Genomic DNA, 23,619 nt, shown 5'->3' with positions numbered 1-23,619 from the left:
ATTTAACAAGATGTAAAGATCCCATGGGATAAAGATAAGGGAACCCTGGAAAGAACATCATGTTTGTCATAGGATCTGGGTTCTTGTGTAGTAACACAGGAGGTGAAATTGAGAATGATTTGAAAAAAGAAAAAGAAAACAAACATTTCAGGTTGCTGGTAGGCTTGTGAAATTAATGCTAGTAGGATATTCTTGTTCACACTGAACCGACTTTGTAAATCACAGCCCCATTTCAGGCACATGAACCCTGTCCACCACCCCTCATTCTAGCTTCGGTCATCAGCATCCGCTACTCTTTGATTCTTATGTGTATGTGAGAATTACGTGAAAAAATTCATATAAAATACAAAATATTATGCCTGATACTTAGCAGAGTCTCAACAGATTACAGCTATCAATAGCATTGTTACTACTCTTACATCATCACCACTATGATTACAACTACTAATTTCACACATCCCTGGAGCTGGCATTTCCCATTGGTTTGCCAAGTTCAGTACGGATCCATTTGATCCTTAAGTATATTTCTCTTTTAAAAAGATCTTTGAAATAACTCCATCAAATATAAAATTGACTCCAGCATATCTGTGTGTTTCTGAGAAGTAATGTTATTGAAATACCTATTAACTAACTAAAACGTTCAACTTCTAAAAAGATACAGAATTAGGTCTGATGGACTTGGCCTAACATATAAAGCTATTGAGAATAATAAATGACTCTAATCTTTGGGGAAGATATTGAACAATTTTATAAATATACACTTTATTAAAACTATTAGCTCTTTCTATTCTAATAAATCTGAGTAATGTAATATAATTTTTTTAAAAATTGTATTTTATATACAAAAGTAAGGCTCTTAAATGTCATACAAATACTATAGTGACTTAAGTTACTATGTTCCTAAGACATTAAAAATATATATACATATAAAACAAGAGTTTATTGTGTAGTAGTATGAAAAAGGTTAGATTTCAGGGAAACATATGGGGTCATACTTTACATTAATTAAAAATTAAGTCTCCCAATCAATAAGATTTTGATACTGACCTTGCTGGGAATTCCTGGTTTCAGACATTGGAATCTGGGTCCTGTCCAGCTCACTAATACGATAGAGATCATCAAATTCCCCCCAGCGTGTCATTCTAAAAAGTAATAAATCTTGTCTGTAACATCAGTTCCATCCATATTGAAGCCTATGATGGTTTCCAGATTTAAAATATTAATATAGTAATACTGTGGGCCTCTGTAGGTGGGTATATCATCCAAAGTTACAACAATTTTATGGTACTATTAAAATTATATTCATACCAAAGTGGTCAACATATGTTTTAAATACTTCCTGTACTTTTACAGAGCTATCTTCTTGACATAATAATTCAGTTACATACTGAAACACAAGTTATACAGATTCTGTAAAACATATGTCCAAATTGAATTAGTAAAAACCAAGATGATCAATTGTTATAAAGATATTTCACAATACTCTTAGGAGAGTTTAGGTATAAAAGTGTTCTTTATGTATCCTGTCAATATGTATTGTACCTTTTGCATTCAAAACATTGTTAGGTGGAGTGGCTCAAAAATAATAAAATGTGGTGCCTATCTTCTAAGGCACTTGACTACCATGAAGAATGCAGTTTACAAAGAAGGAAAATATATGAGATTTTTTTGCCAGAAAATTATGATTTCATAAAGAAACTAACAATTTTAAGTGCATTCTAATGCTCAGAATAAATAAAACCTGACAAATGTTTATTTTTACAGCAGGTCAAAACTCAATTTTATTTTATTTATCTGGTCTTAAGTTTCTTATCCTCTCTGTGCCTGTGTCCTCATCTGTAAAATGAAAATGATGATAGTATGAGGTAGGATAGGGTTGTTTTGAGGATTAAAAGAGTGAATTTGTATAAAACTATTGAAACAGTGCCCTGAAAATAGTAAGCATTCAATATAGATTAATAATACTTATAATTATCCTCATCTCCATTGTCATCATCATTATCATCATCATCAGCATCTGTATCCATTTCATTCCTGATGGGCTGGGAACCATTAGAAACCCAAGGTGTTCCTGGATCTCTCTAGGCAAATGGATGCTATTACCTAAGAATCTCTTCAATAAGGTCTGTTTTCCTTATAACTAAAATATATTCCACTTATAGGGAATTTGCAGCATTGACTCTGTCCAAATTTCATTGGTGGCAACAAAAAATATTTATTAAAACTAATGGTAGTGAATATGAAAAAAATCACCCCTTATCCTCTTTACTTTTGGATTCTGTTGAAGCCTGTTTTATGGCTACTATATCATTTGAGTCTTACAATAGCCTTATGAGGTAGAGAAGGTAATCCTAATATATTTGTTAATTTTCCAGCAAGCTGTACTGTTCAGAATACAGCCAATCGAAACAAAAGTCATAAAGTCCAACTATAGGTAGTAACTTTAACCCGAAGGAAAACTACCAGGTCCTGACTCAGAATCTAATTAGTCTTATGGCAGATAAAATAATCCATTTACCCCAATCTATAGCAGCTGAATAATCAGAAAGTGGCAGACATAATTATCATAGAAGGAGGGTTAGGAATGGAAAAGTCAATACCAATGAAAACCAGAAACTAAAAATGCAAAGTAACCTGATGCTATTTCATAGGGCTAAAGATAAGAATCCCTAGGATGCTAGTCAAATTCTTGGTGACCCTGGCAGACGTGACAGCTTAGTGTTGTTGCACAAATATAGGAGGCCAAAAGTGGTCCAATATATTCCATGTTTGGCCCCTTATTTTTTCCTATCATCTACAGCAGAAAACACCAGTTTTCAGCTCTGGATTGTGTAATTTGAAGCATCACCCCATCCAACTGTGCACATGACTATGCTTCAGGGCAATTATCCAGAGTTTTCAAGAGAAAACTGGTTGGCACTTTATGTAATATCAAATAGTTTAACTTGCCCAAACATGGGACTTCTGTTGCTCTGACTAAAGTTCAGGGTGTATATCATTTGCAAATTTAAACTGTGGGGAGATTTTCTAAGGAGTTTAAAAATAAAAAGGAGGTAGAAATTTGATAGACAAATAGAATATGGTCACTTCCCTACCCATATTGTAAGAAAAAAAACACCACTGACGTTATTCAAATGTACACCTGTCCAGTTTGTGCTCTTTATGTTATTCTGTCATGACTCATCCAATATATGCAAAAGCTGAGTTTGGAAAGATATTAAAAACAGAAGTGAAAAATAGTGTAAGCAAATATAACCTTAACAAGGGTTTTCTTTTCTTTTGTTATGAAAGATTTCCAAAACGCTTGTGCCACATATGAGAGATCAAAGTACTGTCCATAGAATCGTTTCCATAAAGAATAACAAGTGGTCAGAGCTCAAATAAACTGATTCTTTAAAAGCTTCTTCACTCCAATTAAGCTGATGCTTCCTCTGTGTGACTCGTTTTAAACATAATTAAAACAAACTAATGTGACAAGGCCAATGATTCTGTCAAAGAGTGAACTGAAAGACACAAGATTAGACCCCTTCCTGCAGCTGAAGTTCCATGTCATTTACCGCATGTTTACCCACTGCAGATATAAAATCTGTCATCCTGCAAGAGCAGAGGTGTAAGTTTTGCCCAGAGATGCCCAATGTGGGAAAAAGAAAACAGGAGAAGTTTAAGAGTAAGAAAATAGTCAATTTCTTTTCACAATTAAAGGCTGAGCATTTAAATGGATATTACCTTAAAAGAGACAACCAGAGGGAGGGTGTCTAGAATTGGATTGAAAAAACAAAAATGATACCTTAGGTGGCTACGCACCCCATCAATGAACCAGAAACCAGAGAAAACCCATTTCAAATTGTGCTGTACCTTCCCGCCTGAGTGTTCAGCTGGCTCCCAGAAAGTACTCTTGGCTAATTAATGACAACCAAATCTAATTTGGCACTTGTGTGCATGTGGCTCTGTATGTATGTAAAAGGAATGGGATATTTTTCTGCCAAATGTTCTACAGTTAGTCTTGTTACTGGAAAAGGACAAGCTGGTGAAGGTTTCTAGGTAATTTTTCTCAATTTTAAACAAAAGAGCCAATTCCTGTTTGCTTCACAGCAATTTACTATAATAAACAATGCAAAATGTAAATGGATCCTGTAGCAGGTGTATCATGAGGATATTATTTTAGAACCTGTGGCTGTCTATGGAGAGGCATATTACCTTGTAGACCTGGGCTCTTGAAACTCATCCAAAAATTCAGAATTGCTAGGAACAAATGTTTTAAATTTGAGAAGTTAAAGCATATCTTGGTTAATAATAATAATAATAATAATAATAATAATAATAATATATTATGTATTTCAAAAGAGTTACAGAACAGAATTTTTTATGTTCTCTATTCTAAAAAAGATAAATATTTGAGATGACTGATATGTTAATTAGCCTGGTTTGTTCATTCTACAATGTCCATATGCATAAAAACATGTTGTATCCCATAAACTTATAGAATTATTTGTTAAACATAAAATAAAACTTAAAACATATCTTGGTAAAACCATATAAAATAATGATGGTTTAAGGTGATACTACAATTACCTTACTTCATCTCTCTGACATTTTCCTTTAATGTTTGATATTTATTACATTTTCATAAATTAAAAAATTAAAATGCGTCAAATAGATGTGACTCCTCAGAGAACTTTGCAACGAGGTCTTAGGTCATATGAAGTATGGTAGTAGTTAATTTTGTAAATTCCTATCTTGTACAGTTTTCTGAAAGCAGAACCCATGAGTAATTTTTCCTTTTAAATGATGCTCCTTGTCATTTAGAGTCATCAGCCTCATCAGTCATCAGGTACCTGGAGTGAGAACTGTGGGGCTCTCTCAGGCTGCCTGAGGCTACTGCCTCCCTTCTGTTCTTCCGTAGGCACTGAGCCCTAAGCTCATTGGCAATCCTTAGCGTGGATGGGAGACAAGAGATAGATAGAGGGACCAAGTAGTCACAACAAAGCAGAGGTAATTTAACCACAGGCTTCTGGGGATTTTGCTCTATACTATGTTTTGAATCTCCTCTTTGTGCCAGGGACACAGTTGGGCACTGGGATGAATAAAGCAAATAAAGCAAAGATGAATAAAGCACATTCCCTACCACCGAGAAGCTTGCATTATAGACAAGGAGATAAGTATACAAAAATACTATTGACTGCATGTGTGTTAAGTGGTATGGAAAAGTTTTCAGTGAACCTGCTATAGACTGAGGGGTCAGAAATGGCTTTCTGGAGAACATGTTACCTCATCTGTGTCTTAAAGGATTGGTGGAAGAGAGTCGGGCGAATGAATGTGGAGCAGCAGGTGAACTTCTAGGCAGACTCAGGAAAATTAGAAATTGCATGAAATGTGTAGGGAATTACAAAACATTCAGCTGGTGATAATTTTTGAGAAATATTGGCACAGTGAAAATCATAGTCTGGCTTAACTATTTTTTTCCAAAGGAAAAGCAGACTTCTGTCCAGGTAATAATTAATTTTTCTTAGTTGTGGCCAAATATCACATTGGACAAATTGTCCTGGCAGCTCCTTCTCCATTGCCTCCTCTGATAGAATGCCTGCTCATCTAACAATGAATGGGAGGATGAATGTTATGAAGAGAAGATTTGGTATCTCAATATATATACACAGTGGGTTGAGCTGGAGAGGTTAGGACTAAAAAGCAAGAAGGGATGGAAAAAAAGGATGAAAGGAACCTTTATACAGGTATGTTTCTTGCTGATAATATTTATTAATTTTTCTAAAACTTGTAAAGGGGTAAGGAAAAAATCAGCCCAACCTGGATATCCAAGGGACACTTGCATAAACCCACACAGAAGACTGTTTTGTGCATTTATTTAACTTCAAATGCATTTCAGGGTGCTCTGTTGAACAGGATTGGGACAATCAGATGGAGCATCATTAAGTTTCCCTGGTAGAAAGCACGATGAGCCCTTTGTTCCAAGGAAATAAGACATTTAGATTTTATCTTCTTATTTTGGAGATCAGGCCAGGGTAAATCAAATTCTGCCTTTACATTTTGTCTTTTCCAACGAAGGAATGCAGTCTCCAGTAAAGAAGTAACAGAGCAGAGGAGTTGAGACCACAGGCTGTGGAGCACAGACAGAAGTAAGGCCCAGTCCATTTCTGCCACATCATAACTGGGGATCTTGCACAAATTAGCTAATCTTGAAGAGCCCTGGTTTCTGAACACCTGCTTCACTGAGTTTCTGGGAATTTTTTTTTTTTTTTTTTTTTTTTTGAGACAAAGTCTCACTCTGTCACCCAGGCTGAGGTGCAATGGCGCGATCTTGGCCCACTGCAACGTTCGCCTCCCGGATTAAAGCGATTCTCCTGCCTCAGCCTCCCAAGTAGCTGGGATTACAGGTGGCTGCCACCACGCCCAGCTAATTTTTGTATTTTTAGTGGAGATTGGGTTTCACCATGTTGGCCAGGCTGGTCTCGAACTCCTGACCTCAGGTGATCCACCTGCCTCGGCCTACCAAAGTGCTGGGATTACAGGGGTGAGCCACCGTGCCGGGCCGTTGCTGGGAAATTAAATGAGATTGTGTATAATCAGTTTCACACAAGCCTAAGTTTCCCTCCTTAAGAATGCACACAATAAAACTAGATATGACAATTATCTGAGTAATTAAAAACATGAAAGATAGCTTACCCTTTGCTGGAGAAGACATCTGATGACTTCATACGAGTAAAAGAAGAGAATGGCTTCTCATCTTGTATTTTTAGCTGTATAGGTCGTTTTACTCCCCAGAAAATGTCCAGCATTCCTTCAACAATTAGTTTGCCATCTTCTGTCTAAGGAAGAAATGAATAATCCCCCAATTGGTTTTGTATTATTTATAGACGGTAAATGTTTTAACTGAAGATGTAGAAATTAAGTGTGTAAGAAACCTCAGTAGGTTAAAAATAAATCCCAGGGTTATGATTTGACTTTCCAATTTATCTACAAAGCAATTCTATTTTTAAAACGTTCTTCTATTTTTGAAAACAGCTATACCCAGCAAAGTGAGTAAATCATAATGGTAATGGCATGTCCACCAGAGGGCACAGTATGTCAAAATGCTTTCTGAACTCTATGATTTCTTCAATTAAGTGGAATTTTAATTCTCTAATTTTGTTTAATTTAAAATCAAAGCAGATTTAAAAATTATACTGAACTAGAAATTAGAAAAAAAGCTATTTAAATATTTAGCAGCTATTTTCTCGTTGCTGAACAGAAAAATATTTAACTCACAAAGTTACGCAAAACAAGTAAAATAATACATGTGAAAACATGCTGTAAAAATTCAAAACATTATAGATATATTTTGCAAAACAATAGCATTTGAAGAATTCCTTTAAAATTAGAAATATAACAAAAGAAGGAGACAAGCTTAACATTATGAATTTTGTGGAAACTTTTGAATTAAAGTATAAATCATCATTATGTGTATGAAAGTCCTTTTCCAATGTTAAAGTAATGTTTTCTAATATAGAAACTTTGGAAAATATAGAAACTAACAAAAGTCATACGCCAGCCACCCAATACCTATTTTAATATTCATTAACTATTATTGATATTATGAAGAATCAATTGTTAGACAACATTTAATAACTCAATTCTTATTTGAGAGCATGATGAAAACTCCATACTCTGGAATCAGTCGGACCTGTGCTCAACCCCTGGCTCTGCCACTTTCTAGTTGTGGCCTTGGACAAGTTGTTGGCTACCTTTAAATTTGGACTTTCTCATGTGAAAAACAGATATTCATAGCACCTGGCATTCAATAGGTGCTCTATATTACTGTTTGTTATTTCTTTGGCTGATAAACTTGCTTCGGAATCACTCCTGAAACAAAGTTTTACACTTCTTCCACTTGTGACTTTACATTTCAGATTACTAAGAGGTCAGGTTACCAATCAGTTGTTTTCAACAATCAAACACAATTTATTCCTTGAAATGACTGTATATGATATAGATTATATAGTTAATGGTGGATAGCATTCTTTTTTTTTCTTTTTTTTTGGTTAAATCAATGAACACACGAATATTTTATTAACATGGTCTGTAAATATAAGAAAGAGAAAAAGTCCTGAGATTCTCCTTCCCTGTATATTTTTGTGCAAGCATGAAAGCTTTCAAACATTTATTTATTTTTTTAATCCATGTTAATTCCATTTATTTTCTACTTTTATTTTTATTTTATTATACTTTAAGTTCTAGGGTACATGTGCACAACGTGCAGGTTTGTTACATATGTATACATGTGCCATGTTGGTGTGCTGCACCCCTTAACTCGTCGTTTACATTAGGTATATCTCCTAATGCTATCCCTCCCCCACCCCCCTCCCCAAAATAGGCCCCTGTGTGTGATGTTTCCCTTCCTGTGTCCAAGTGATCTCATTGTTCAATTCCCAGCTATTGGGAGAATATGCGGTGTTTGGTTTTCTGTTCTTGCGATAGTTTGCTGAGAATGATGGTTTCCAACTGCATCCATGTCCCTACAAAGGACACAAACTCATCCTTTTTTATGGCTGCATAGTATTCCATAATGTATATGTGCCACATTTTCTTAATCCAGTCTGTCACTGATGGACATTTGGGTTGATTCCAAGTCTTTGCTGTTGTGAATAGTGCTGCAATAAACATATGTGTGCATGTGTCTTTATAGCAGCATGATTTATAATCCTTTGGGTATATGCCCAGTAATGGGATGGCTGGGTCAAATGGTATTTCTAGTTCTAGATCCTTGAGGAATGGCCACACTGATTTCCACAATGGTTGAACTAGTTTACAGTCCCACCAACAGCGTAAAACTGTTCCTATTTCTCCACATCCTCTCCAGCACCGTTGCTTCCTGACTTTTTAATGATTGCCATTCTAACTGGTGTGAGGTGGTATCTCATTGTATTCTCATAGCATTCTTTCTCTGCCTAACTCGAACTCAATTAAGCCTTTATATCAAAAACTTTTAGAATATCTGAAAATAAAAAAAAAAAACACTACTCTGCTGAGGTTGTTAATTCTTCATTGCTATATCTCCAGCTTTTAAAGTGGTGTCTGGTACATGCTAGACACTCAATAAATATTTAATTAATTGATTAATTAATTGAACAAATAAATTTATTCATTAAAGATGAATAAAGTCACGTATTGTCATCCAAGTACTGCCCCTTTTAAACAGTGTCAGAAGATTTGAAAAATTCTGAATTATGGCTTTATTGATCAGTGTGTTAAGATTGAAAAGTCTTGTAGCCTCACCATATACTTCATTTCATACAATTATAAAAAATCATATAAAACATGAACCTATTTTAAAAAATTAAATAACTTTTTTTTTTTTTTTTTTTGAGACAGAGTCTCACTCTGTCACCCAGGCTGGAGTACAGTGGTGTGATCTTGGCTTACTGCAATCCCTACCTCTTCGGTTCAGGTGATTCTCCTGTCTCAGCCTCCCGAGTAGCTGGGATAACAGGCATGCACCACCATGCCTGGATAATTTTTGTATGTTTTTTCAGTAGAGACAGGGTTTTGCTATGTTGGCCAGGGTGGTCTCGAACTCCTGACCTCAGGTGATCCGCTGACCTTGGCCTCCCAAAGTGCTGGGATTACAGGCATGAGCCACCACGCCTGACCTAAATAACTTTTGTGTTATAAATGGAGCACTGATGTACAGAATTGGAAAGAATATGCCTCAACTTAAATGTTCATAACACCAAAACTCAAACATTTACCTAAAGGAAACAAACTTAAAGGAAACAAACTTAATTTTGTGGAAACTCTTGAATTAAAGTATAAATAATCATTTTCCTAGTTTTAATCTTTTCCTAAATTTTATATATTTTTAATTATGTATATGAAAGATTTAAGATATAGGACACTGTTGAAATAACTTAAAATTAGGCCCACTTCTTTATAAAGGGATTAGTTATTTCATTCAGTATATTATTGAATTTGGGAAAGTAATTGAAATACCCAACTGAACTAAATCATTCAAGTTTAATAGGAAAGGCCAGAGCGCTTTGTAAATTTCCTTCTGTCCAAACTGTAGATTTAAGCCAAATCAGGGTCACCTAAAGTCCATGCTGTGCCATGAAATTAAATCAGGAGTAGAAAATTTTAATCACCCCTTTGGCCAGGAAGATATTGTAAATATGTAAAGTGAACCCCATCAGAATATAAGGCTGAGTGAAGAGACCTATGGAGAATGAAGCACTGAAATTAAATAAAAAGAAAAAAAGTAAACATAAGGCCACTTTGTACAGTCACCTGCCAGTGGCACTCCTAAAAATGCTTTTGAAGAAATAAAGAGCATTCAAATAGCAAGAGAGGAAGTCAAACTTTCCCTGTTTGCAGATGACATAATCTTATATCAAGAAAACCCCATCGTTCCAGCCCAAAAGCTTCTTAAGCTGATAAGCAACTTCGGCAAAGTCTCAGGATACAAAATCGATGTGCAAAAATTGCTAGCATTCCTATACACCAACAACAGTCAAACCGAGAGCCAAATTCCAAATAAACTCCCACAGAAAGAATAAAATACCTAGGAATACAGCTAACAAGGGAAGTGAAAGACATTTACAAAGATAACTGTAAGTCACTGCTCAAAGAAATCAGAGATGACACAAACAAATGGAAAATCATTCCATGCTCACAGATAGGAAGAATCAATATTGTTAAGATGGCAATATTGCCCAAAGCAATTTACAGATTCAGTGCTATTCCCATTAAACCACCATTGACATCCTTCACAGAACTAGAAAAAACTATTTTAAAATTCATCTGAATCCAAAAGAGACTAAACAGCCAAGGCAATCCTAAGCAAAAGAACAAAGCTGGAGGCATCACACTACTTGACTTCAAAGTATACTACTGGGCTACAGTAACCAAAACAGCATGGTGGTGGTACAAGAACAGACACACAGACTGATGGAACAGAATAGAGAACCCAGAAATGAGACTGCATATCCACAAATATCTGATCTTCAACAAATCTGACAAAAACAAGCAGAGGGGAAAGGATTCCCTAGTCAATAAATGGTGCTGGGATAACTGACTGGCCATATATATAGAAAATTGAAACTGGACCCCTTCTTTACATCATATTCAAAAATTAACTCAGGATGGACTAATGATCTAAATGTAAAACCTAAAACTATAAAAACACTCGACGATAACTAGGTAATACCATCCAGGACATAGGCATGGGCAAAGATTTCCTGATGAAGATGCCAAAAGCAATTGCAATGAAACTAAAAATTGGCAAATGAGATCTAATTAAACTACAGAGCTCTGTACAGCAAAAGAAACTATCAACAGAGTAAACAGACAATCTACAGAATGGGAGAATATTTTTGCAAATTATGCATCTGACAAAGATCTAATACTCAGCATCTACAAGGAACTTAGACAAATTTACAAGGAAAAAAAACAAACAACCCCATTAAAATGTGGGTAAAGGGCATGAGCAAACACTTCTTAAAAGAAGACATATATGTGGCCAGCAATCATATGAGAAAGTTCTACATAACTGATCATTAGAAAAATGCAAATCAAAACCACAGTGAGATACCATCTTACACCAGTCAGAATGGCTATCATTAAAAAGTCAAAAAATAACAGATGCTGGTGAGGTTGTGGAGAAAACGGAACCCTTATACACTGCTGGTGGGAGTGTTAATTAGTTTAATCATTGAGGAAGACAGTGTGTTGATTCCTCAAAGACCTAAAGTCAGAAATACCATTTGACCCAGTAGTGGAGAATAAATCATTTTATTATAAAGACATATGCAATCATATGTTCATTGCAGCACTATTTATAGTAACAAAGACATGGAGTCAACCTAAATGCCCATCAGTGATAGACTGGATAAAGAGAATGTGATATATGTGCACCATGGAATACCATGCAGCCGTAGAAAAGAACAAGATCATGTCCTTTGTAGGGATGGAGCTAGAGGCCATCATTCTTAGCAAACTGATGCAGATAGAGAAAACCTAATACTGTATGCTTTCACTTATAAGTGGGAGCTAAATGATAAGAACACATGGACACATAGAGGGGAACTACAGACACTGTGGCTTATCAGAGGGTGGAATTTGGGAGGAGGGATGGGACCAGGAAAAATAACTAATGGGTATTAGGCTCAATAGCTGGGTGATGAAATAATCTGTACAGCAAACCACCATGACACATGTTTACCTATGTAACAAACTTGCACTTGTATCCCTGAACTTAAAAGTTGGAAAAATGCTTTCTAGCTTCAGGACTTTCCTGAATATTTCTTTAATATTTCAAAATTTTTATTATTTTGATATAGTGCACATCTATTGGAATCTAATGCATTCATTTTAAAACCCAGATCAAATTTTACATTACAGACGCATCATAATTTGTTTGAATAATCCCTAATTGATAGGGACATCTTCAAATTTTCTCCATTACAAATGACATCACAATGAGTATCTTTCTATATACATTCTGATGCATTTGTAAGAAAGTATTGTGATAGATTTTCAGTGGAAATGCTGTTAAAATATTCATATTCTATTTTTAAAATAGAAAGAAAATATGTCATTAAAATTTTAAAATGCTTTTCTATCTCAAAAATGCATAGAAAGTCACAAGTGTTCCAAGCCCATGTCTAAAAGAATCATAATCAAGTTAAACTTTCACCTGTTTCTTCCAGAATTGTGTGTGTGTGTGTGTGTGTGTGTGTGAATAAAACTGGATTGCCTTTCTTCAGTGGGCTTACCTCTTCATATAAAATCTGCAAATTTTTCTGGTTCTCGTAAAAAATGTTATAGGTCTTCAATAAAGAATTAAGTTGTTCCCTAAAAATAAAAATAAAAATAAATTACAATCAGTCTTAGGGTTTTTAACAGTAAAAGGTGATAATAGTACTTTCATAAAGGTATGAGATAGAAAGAAATAGTTTAATGGAATCTTTACTGTTTTGTCACTTTAACTTAACATAAGTCATTGGAAGTGGAAGCATTCTTAAAATATCAGCAAATGTTGGAGGTGCTAATTCATAAGTAAATAACCAAAGGTAGGAAAATGAGGACAAAAACGGTGAGAACAGTGTTCTGTAGCAGGAGGCAGCCACAAAATAGGAATTCAGTTTCATATTCCTTTGTGTATTTCAACATTTATAACCAACCTAAATTAAGCGCTGGTATGTGACTCATACCGTCTCTCTACATACTACTCCCGCCTGTGTGCCCAGGGCATGGGAAGGGACACTAGTGCCCCAACTCTCCAAATCTGTGTTACCTTGTGTAAGCCACTTAGTATCCCTGAATTTCCACAGCTGCGAAATGAAGGTGATTTGCCCTATTTGCCAGGGCTGTTTAGACCATTAAAAGCAACCACAGAAGTCAAAGATCCCAGGAGGCTGGGTGAAGCAAAAGTGAGCAAAGGCTCATTGTTGCTGTGGCAGGGGCACTCCTCTCCTGGCCTGCCCCACACAGCTGGCAATGGCAGGCTTTGGCCAGGAAAGCCTGTAGGGGAGGAGCCCTCTTCCTTCCCGCCCCTTCCAGCTGGGTATCAAGATCTGAGACCATATGTGCTGGTGAGTGACTCAGCACTTTCTTGCCTGGAAACTCCTCCCTGTGTCTCCCACTGGGAACACAGCTATGGTGAATGCTTCTGACTTATCTCACCCTCTGCGGCAGGTGGGCCCTGGCAGTGGGAACACTGGCTCTTACCACACCTCTATTCTATCTTTCTCTCAGTGTCTCCGCGTCTTGAGATGCTCTTCTTGAGATGATCATCGTTTCTCACCTGGATTATTGCAGCAGCCTCCTAAAAGCCTCCCTGTACCTGCTGTTTACTCTCAACAGCAGAAACCGTTTTAATGCAAACCTGACCATCTCTCCTCTTTGCTCAGAACTCTTCAATGTCTTCTTGTTTTTCAGATTAAAAGCCAGCATCCTTACAATGGCTTAAAAGGCTGGATGCAACTGGTCTTCTGTTACCTCTTTCATCTCATTTCCTCCCACCCTTCCCTCACTCCATGCAACCACCAGCCTCCCTAGTGTTCCTTGGCCGCTCCAGACACACTCCCATCTTGGGGCCTCTGCACTTGCTGATCCCTCTGCCCAGAAAGATCTTCCCCCAAACTTTCACCTTGCCAGCTCATTCATCTTCTTTAATTATTTAATCAAAAGTTATCTTCTCAAGAAGTCCTTCCTGATCACCCAGTCTAAAAGTTCACCTTCTCCCAGCATTTCATATCTTGATTTTCTCCTTTGCCCCTGTCCCTGAGTCACCTTCAATATAGTTTACTTATTTCCTTATGTTCTGTCTCCTCCATTGAATGTAGCTCCAACAGGTCAGGGGTATGTATACGTTTTGTTCACACTGCATCCTGTGCCTGGAAGAGTACTTGGTACATAGCAGGAACCTGACAAATTCTGGTTGATTAAAATTATCGGGAAATTCTCATTTCCTAAACAACAATAAACAAGGGAAGAAAAGCTTTCTCACATAAGCAGTTTCATATATATTAAAAAAAAGACTCAACAAGCTGTGATATTAAAATTCCAAGTATTTCGAATGCTAAAATCCCTTTGATCCTCAATATCTGTCACTGTCTCATAAGAAAATGAGAGGGCAGGAAATTTGGTCCACTTTATTCACTCCTGTGTTCCCGGTTCTCGGAGCAGAAACTTGCTCACAGTAGGCTCTTCTTCAATAAATACTGAATATTGAATAACAGAATTTATATATACTGACTGTTACATGTTTGAAATCACGTAAACATACATGTTACCATTGGCTTTTTCTCATTCGTAATTTTCAAGGTGTGCATTTCCAAGGATCAATACACTCCACACAATTGATTCTCCTGAAGTCCTCCATACTGTTGGTCCATTTCCCAAATGGATTACTTTAAATTTTTAATGTTAATGAACACGTCTCTTCTAAACATCAGTGGTCACACTGATTTTGTTCTCCTGGGATCATTGTCATAGGATATTTCCTAAAAATCATACTACTGGCTGAGAACATGAACATGATTTATAGCACTTATTGTTTAGTGCCAGAACACTGTTAAGAAATTTCACCATAAAGAAATTTTATGGTAAAGAAATTTCAGGGACACTTGGGATGCAACTCCTGATATGTTGAGCTGTGAGAGTTGTTATGAAAGCAAATGGAGGCTTACAAAATCTTATTCCCTCAACTTCTGCTTCTGATAAAAGTACCTCATATAGTAGAGTATGAGCAGCCTTCAAAGTGTTTACCTCAGGATCATGTGCAGTTGGAAAATGTTTCTGAACTTGAATAGAGACTGACTAAATCCTCAACTGAAATAAGTCTCCAAATGACATAAGGAGTTGGTCCCAGACTGCCCATTTTTGTAAATAAAGTTGTATTGGAATATCACCACACTAATTTGTCTGCTCATTGTCTGTGGCTGTTTTTCTGTTATAACTGCAGAGTTGAGTAGTTGTAACAGAAACCATATGACCTACAAAGCCTGAAACATTTATAATCTGGCTCTTTGCAAAGAAACTCTTCCAATCTGTAATCCACTGTGTAATACAGCGTAGCTGGATACCATAGAAGTCTTCCGTATTTTTCTCACCATGAGCATAATCTTTTTGATTATTAATTGGACTTTGAAAGATTTTGGAGTGTTGAAGATTAGAGCTCAGTAAACTAAAGTATTGGAATAAAATTAGGTAAATTAGTGATGCAATACAAAGCAAGGAATTAGAAAAGAAAATTTAGAAGTTGCCTGAATAAACTATAGCAATGGTGAATGCTGTCCAAACATTTCTTTTAGTTGTGTGTACTTTACCAGAGATACTTTTGAAGATGATTAGTTTATGTACCTGATGAAACAATATGTCTAATATAACCTTGAAAATAAAATGTATGTCTGTAACATTCTAATTTAACTTGGCATTAGGGGAACAACACAGTGAAGAATTACTGTTAAGTTGATCATCTGTGTCTATTCACATTACACCACCCCATAGAAGGTCATTTATTCAACATGACACAGTTGCTGTGTGAGCACAGTCAAGAGGCCTCAGTCATGCTCAGAGGGTGGGTGAGAGCTTTAAGGAATAGATGTTGCCTATGGTGAAACTTGGTGGCTGAGAACTAAACAGGAAAAGAAGAGTGTAAAGAGTTTACCTGGCAAAGAAATAACAAGAAATAACACGAACAAGGACATATAGCTATTTCTATAGTTCGCAGAAAAAACTCAAGAGTTGGGATTCCAAGAATACAACATGTAAAATGGGAAATGCTGAGCAATGAATGAGCCCCGTGAACCATTTTAAGAAACTTGGAATTCACTTCGCAGGCAATGGGCAGCTATTGAAGATTCTAGGCAGGGGAAAGACATGATGATACTAAGGATCACTATGTAGAATGTGGAAGATAGATATCAGTACGAGACAAGATAGAGGCAGCAAGATGAGTGAGATCACTGCAACACTAGTGCGGTAGAGGTGCAGAAATGAGGCTGATGTTCCTTGGAAAGGTGAACAAATGTCCCATGTCTGTGGAAGGTTCTAAAGTCCAGAAGAGACGTGTAATAATTACAGGCATTGTATGGTTTAGAAGACCCAAAGGCAATCATTAAAGTGTTATCTGGGCAGTCCCTACTCAATAAGAGGAGCACTGATTTAATATACACTGTGGCCTCTCAGTGGCAATTTTAACAGATTTTTTTAGGGTCCACCTAAGTGTTACATATGGACCCCCTCAAAAAGAATTTGTGCACCTTTCCCCCTCAAACCCGTAAAAGTTCACCTTCCAGCATGATCAGACTGCTTAGCATAGACTGTTTGATGGTCTTTAAAATACTTTCAAATGGGTGATAAGAAATTGATTCTCTGTCCAGTTTTCCAGTTTACAAGTCTGTGATGTCCAAGGCACACCCAAGAAACAGACACAAGTTTCTCACATTTTTATATGTGAGGTGGAAACAAATTGATTTTCTAGGAAAAGGCCTTGGTTTGTGGAACATGAAACACGGTATCACAATAGTAACAAGGGTGTTTTTAAACATCATCAAACACTATATAATACAGATGGTGTTTTCACTAAACTGAAGAAAACCAAACTTCCATATAAACTGGACTTCTAGGTAAATGGACATGTAAATTATAAGTTTCTCCAGGATAGAAGTTGGCACCCTGCCACAAGCAGTGTGGAGAGAGAATCCTGGTATAAGCTGATGAATACCCAGGATTCTTCATCATGGCCCTGGAAGAGAGGTAGCCAGGGAGAGACTGACCTTGGTGGGAGGCAGATCAGGGGGAGGGATGCTGAGGGGATCCCAGGGTCCTGTTCCTTTAAGGCTCCAGCTTGGTTTTATGAGTAATAGTGGACCCAGAGTTTACTGTAAAATGCTCTGGTGTACTTTGTACTTTGTGGCCTGTATTGCAGCTGCTCAGCAGATGGGAATTACCCTTATTCTGATGTTTGCCATGAATAATATACTTTGTAAGAAATGAGTTCCTCAATCTTATCGGGTGTTTGGCTGGCTGGAAGAAACAATTTTTTATTTAACTTTATGAAACTGTAATATACATGAATGTGGGACAGGATTATGGGCGGAAGTGAATTATGTCTCATATCCATAGATAGAGTGGATGTCAAATATTAGTTGTACCAGGATATTTTTTCCCTCTTGTTTTAATAATGACTTACAGCATAATTAAGTGGCAATCTTAGTCCTTCCCTAAAAACCAAAGAACCCTGTCATACTCTTTACAAAGTGATTCTTACAGTTTGAACCCACTAAGGACAAAGCATAAATATTGTCATACGCTGTCACCCTACACAAACTTGAAAGACTTCCGTGTGATACAAATGAACCTCAGGGGAAAATACACTCAACAAAGCTGCCAAAGTCATATTTAGCCCTTGGCTGTGCTTCCTGAGTTTGTGTTACTTCTGCTTCTTGGAGACTTGCTGAAAAATGTTCATGGTTCTAATTAGGCAGCCACTGAGCTGCTTGGTGACAACAGCACTAAGAACAACATTCCATCCCAGCACTTAAGGAGGCTGAGGTGGGCGGATCATGAGATCAGGAGATCGAGACCATCCTGGCTAACACGGTGAAACCCTGTCTCTACTAAAAAATAGAAAAAATTAGCTGGATGTGGTGGTGAGCGCCTATAGTCCCAGTTACTCAAGAGGCTGAGGAAGGAGAAGTGCATGAACCCCGGGAGGTGGAGTTTGGAGTGAGCCTAGATCTCGCCACTGCACTCCAGCCTGGGTGACGTAGCGAGACTCCGTCTCAAAAAAAAAAAAAAAAAAAAAAAAAAAAAAAAAAAAAAAAAAAAAAAATTAGAACAACATTCCACTGTGTGTGTTGCCATGTTTAAGAGCAGGAACCAGAAACATTTGAAATAGACTTCAGCAGGTGAAAAACTGAGGCAGAAAAGGATAATGCTAATTAGTTCTCTTGCACAGGCTTTCTTTTTCCCCATTGATTTTGTTCACGATATTAAATTATAGCAGTGAGGCTATGTAACAATTTCATATGTCAGGTTAAAAAAGCTGAATTTAGAAATTTATATTTTTATATTTTAGAATTTATAAAATTTTAGAATGTTATATTTTTATAAAATAACTATGAAATATTAAAGTTAAACATATTAAACATTACATTAAGTATGTAAAGGTAACAAATTGATTATTTGCTGGGAATTAAGGCTGTGATTTTTATTTCCTATGTTATAATTCTATACACCTTATAAATTCTTTTCTTTCTTTTCTTTAGAGACAGAGTTTCGCTCTTATTGCCCAGGCTGGAGTGCAATGGTGTGATCTCATCTCACTGCAACCACCACCTCCTGGGTTCAAGTGATTCTCTTGCCTCAGCCTCCTGAGTAGCTGGGATTACAGGCGGCTGCCACCAGGCCAGGCTAATTTTCGTATTTTTAGTAGAGATGGGGTTTCACCATGTTGGCCAGGCTGGTCTCAAACTCCTGACCTCAGGTGATTCACCTGCCTCGGCCTCCCAAAGTGCTGGGATTACAGGCGTGAGCCACCGTGCCCGGCCTATAAATTCTATACAAGAAATGTGTGACACTTTCATGGTATTTTTTTAGGTTCATAGAAATGTAATATGCACTCTTGTATGTTTCTGGAAAGATGGCATCAGGAAATATGAGGACACAGAAGAAAACTGAATAAAGCCTTCTCATCAAGCCGTTTGCCAAGACAAATAATCATTCCATATTACTGATGTCTGCAAACAGAAGCAGAATTTTCCAAACCCATTTTATCCTTTATTCCTGTCCATTTGAATCCTGGAATTAAAATTACAAATTTTGGCTCCTTTCTCATAAACAGCCATGGTACCAGGTCTTTTTGCTTTTGGCTTCATCTCCTGGTTCAAATGATGAAGAAAGAATGCTTTTCATTCTTTGCATAGAGACCCTCCTCAGCTAGGAAAGTAGTTTATTCACATTTCCTTTGCAAATGAAGGGATTGAGTTCCAGAGTTTGGAAACTGAGAAATTTGTGGAGAAGTAGACTATCTTGATTGAAGTAAAAAGGCAAACCCTAAATTATCAGGAAGCTCTGAATTCTGTCTCAGTCTTCCGACTTCAAATACCTGAGGAGTTTTCCCTTTTTTCTGCAGCCTCACCAACATATATTATTTTTTTGGCTTTTTTATAAAAGCCATTCTGACTGGTGTAAGATAGTATCTCACTGTGGTTTTGACTTGCATTTCTCTGATTAGTGACAATGAGCATTTTTTCATATTTGTTGGCTGCTTGTATGCCTTCTTTTGAGAAGTGTCTGTCCATGTCTTTTGGCCACTTATACACTGTTGGTGGGAATGTAAATTAGTCCAGTCGCTGCGAAAAGCAGTTTGGAGATTTCTCGAAAATCTAAAAGTGGAAGTACCTTTCAACCCAACAATCCCTTTACTGGATATAGACCCAAAGGAAAATAAAACATTCTACCAAAAAGACATACGCACCCCTATGTTTATCACAACACTATTAACAATAGCAAAGACATGGAATCAACCCAGATGCCCATCTGTGCTGGACTGGATAAAGACAATGTGGTACCCAGACACCATGGAATACTCTGCAGCCAAAAAAAAGGCAAAATCATGTCCTTTGCAGCAATATGGATGCAGCTGGAGGCTATTATCCTAAGTTAACTAATAGATAATTAGAAAATCAAATATTGCATGTTCTCACTTATAAGTGAGAGTTTACCCCTGGGTACATATAGAAACAAAGATGGGAACAACGGGCACTGGGGACCACTAGATGCAAGAGAGAGGGAAGTGGACAATGGCTGAAGAACTATCTATTGGGTACCATGCTCACTACTGGGATGATGGGTTTATCTGTACCCCAAACCTCAGCATCATGCAAGATAGAGATGAGGGAATGGAGCAGTTAGGCTGCTACTTAGCTCATATTTGGGTCTTGCTTCCCATTTGCCTGTGGTTTAGCCTTCCATTTCCTGTTTTTCTGAGACAAGCCTTACAGTTTTTTTTTTTAAGCCAGTTGAAAAGTAAACACAGGTGTGCCACACAACACCAATATTATGGGAGCAGATGCAAGCTTGCTGTAAAATTACACTCTTTGTGTATGAACAGATAGGGACTTCTGTGCTTATTGAGAATGAGTACCTTGACTTCACACTCTGATGCCCCTTGCTTCCTTGGGAGGGAGAAACTATCCTATTTAATGAAGTCTTTCATTTATTGTAGTGATATGCCTTTCGGTCCTCTGGACGTTTGGTATTGTTACTAGAGGGTCTGAAACACAACAGGGAGCCAGTGATTCTCAGGGCCATCAACATGAGCAGGAGCCTGAAAATGGGAGCCTTCGTGACACACAGGCTCTTACACTCACTGGCTCTGACTCTGTTCTTCAGTAATGCTGCCATGACTGTCACCACTGGTTATCTTTACATTCCACGCACACACACAAAAATAATAATAATAATAATAAGCAAACTCCTTGCTGCTATTCAGAGGATCCTCCAAACATTCTCCACACTAAATCTAGAGTATGTAGAATCTATCTAATCATATCATCTGCTTTGTTAACATCTTTAAATGTCTTAAATGTCTTTCCATTTCTTTTGGGATAAAACCCCCACATCCTTATGGCAGGTTAAGTCCTGTTTGGTCTCTCTCCTACCTTCGTCTTCAGCCTCCGTTCAAGAGACATTTTCCCCGTGTCCTGCACCCCAGCACCCTGGGCACCTTTCACTGGTGGGAACTCTTGCTCCATGGCCGTAAGAATTTCTGGCAGATTTCCTGCATCAGAAACACTCTCCCACCCACTCCCCTGAACTTTGATAGCTCCCTCTTCACTCAGATCTCTGTAAAAACATTGTTTCTAGGGAAGCCTTCTTGGATCTCTTGTTTAAACTAGGGCTGTATTCTTTCACAGAACTGGGTTCCTTTCCTCACAATACATGTCAGTTTGTTTCAGGTCTTTAGACCTATGTAGACCTCAGAGTGTGATCCCCAGACCAGCAGCATCTGTACCACCTGGGAACTTACACATGCAAATATTCACCACACCCTAGAACTCCTGAATCAGAAACTCTGGGGATGGAACCTAGCAATCTTTCTTTTAAAGAACACTCCAGGTGGTTCTGATAAAGGCTTAGGTTTGAGCTACAGCTTCAGATTGCAAGCTCCATGAGTAGGACAGCTACTTCTTCTTCTCTTTTCTCCCCTCCCCTCCCTTCCCCTCCCCTCCCCTCCTCTCCCCTCCCCTCCCCTCGTCTCCTCCTCCTCCTTGCCCATGGTATGCTCTCTTAGGGAATACGGTATAGAAAATTCACACATCCAGAAATTCAAATAAATTCCATATGTGTAATGTATTTCTGGAGTCTGAATTTTGACTTCATTTGACTTTCTATGAGAATATTTTTAGTATATCTTGGGCAGACAAATGATCTCATTATTTTTAAACCTCCTTAATTGATAAAATAGGTAACGACAAAGTAGATCAATTTTACTAGGAATAACCGATTATTGAGTCATATTGATATGCTCAATGACTGTTGACAATCTATGCTTATTGAAAAATATCAGATATAAAAAAATACTTAATGAATGTCCTTCTTTCACATATCTTGTGATGATGTTATTGACCTTTTTGTGACAAAATAACAGATGTGATACCCAGTTTCTCATAATAATTGCTTTTCATTTCACTGGATCATCAAACATGAATAATGTGAATTTTAAAAAACAATCCCCATGTGGAAAAAAATTCTAATTTTTTAAGTAGATGCTTCCAAACATGCAGTTAAAATCCTCTATCTCTGGCTTATTTTAAAATTCTAGCTTTCTATACAAATATGTCAGAACAGGCTCTCTTATACTTTAATTAAAGACAGGTATTCAGCCTTCTTCAGGAGAAGATGCTCTCCCCTTAGAAACTTACCTTCAGGACTCACAGGGGCACTCAGTGTTTGCTCCTATTCCTTTGATCAGGAGAAGACCCTGTACATGAAACCTGGGCAAACATTGCCTTCTGGCTCTATTGGCCAGGTAGGAGGCAGCCTCTGGAACACTGGCTCTTTGTGTTTAATTTGTGCTTAGAAGTGCAGGTGGCTGGTTCCTTTGTTTCAACAAAGGTTGCTGGCCAACATGCTTGGAAAAAGAAACTGTTTGGAATAATGCACTTTCTGCTAAAATTTATTACATCATGCTAATTAAACTTATTTACTAAGGACAGGAATGTACACGTACCTTTTGAGCTGCCGTTAGAAGAGGCATAGACTGCAAAATTTATGTTAGGTTCCTAAGTAGCAGAAAAAGTCTAATAGGTTCTGAGAGTGAAATGTGATCTTCATTCTAAAACTGGATTTAATTTTCCCCATTAATTTTTTTTAAATACATGGTTAACATTTATTCACTTCTAAAAGTGCCCAGATTTCAGCCTATGACCTAAAGTGAAAATACTTTGAAAGTAACCATAAAAAGCTATTTTATTTATTTTATTTTATTTTATTTTATTTATTTTATTTTATTTTATTCCACCCAGCTCACTATGTGAAGCAGTGTGCAGTGACAACTCTGGGCAATAAAACAGCAACTGGAAGCTTCGTCATTCCAGCACAAAGCTAACTAACCTATGCTAATACCCTTTGAACAAGGAAGTTTCTAAACTCAGAATTCTCATCCAGTAGTGGGATAAAAACGTTATGTTGCCTACAGTGCTATTATTAATATCAGGACCTCTTATTTTACTGATCATATGTAATCCTCGTGAAATTTGCTGAAACCAAAATTCTGATTATGAAGATTCTGTTTTATTATTAATTTCCATTCTTTTCGTGTAGTTCTGTGCAGGAAAATAAAAATACCTCAATAAATTGTTAATTTTTGTCTTGTTCACCACAACAATGCCTAGTATAGAGAGGGAGGTAAACACTACTTGCCAAGTGAATAAATGAGTAGGTGTGTTTGCCAGATTTGTGGTATGCTGGATATCACAGTTGGTCAGTGGCATTGTTATAATTTCTGGTGACAGCCTGGCAGAGATTTCCTCCAGCTCCAGGAATTTTGTTTATGTTAGGAGGTCAAAAGTTCTCAGAACTTTAATCCTTTCCTACTGTGAGCATTTGTTCTCAGAC

The 23,619-nt window shown here is 37.1% G+C and overlaps 1 protein-coding gene across 2 annotated transcripts in view; it reads right to left on the bottom strand.

The window, feature by feature from the left end:
* Positions 1–23,619, bottom strand: part of RASSF6 (Ras association domain family member 6) — a 54,490-nt gene that overhangs the window by 20,173 nt on the left and 10,698 nt on the right. For both annotated transcript variants that reach the window (XM_023198513.2, XM_023198514.3), the window contains exons 3-5: positions 12,762–12,840; positions 6,679–6,821; positions 1,048–1,142 (exon numbers count right to left, since the gene is read on the bottom strand). In XM_023198513.2, coding sequence (XP_023054281.1) covers positions 1,048–1,142; positions 6,679–6,821; positions 12,762–12,840 — 317 coding nt within the window. The remainder of the gene's footprint in view (positions 1–1,047; positions 1,143–6,678; positions 6,822–12,761; positions 12,841–23,619) is intronic.

This window comes from Piliocolobus tephrosceles, chromosome 3 (assembly GCF_002776525.5).
Source record: "Piliocolobus tephrosceles isolate RC106 chromosome 3, ASM277652v3, whole genome shotgun sequence".
In the NCBI taxonomy this organism is placed as follows: domain Eukaryota; kingdom Metazoa; phylum Chordata; class Mammalia; order Primates; family Cercopithecidae; genus Piliocolobus; species Piliocolobus tephrosceles.
This window is presented reverse-complemented; position numbering and strand designations above follow the sequence as displayed.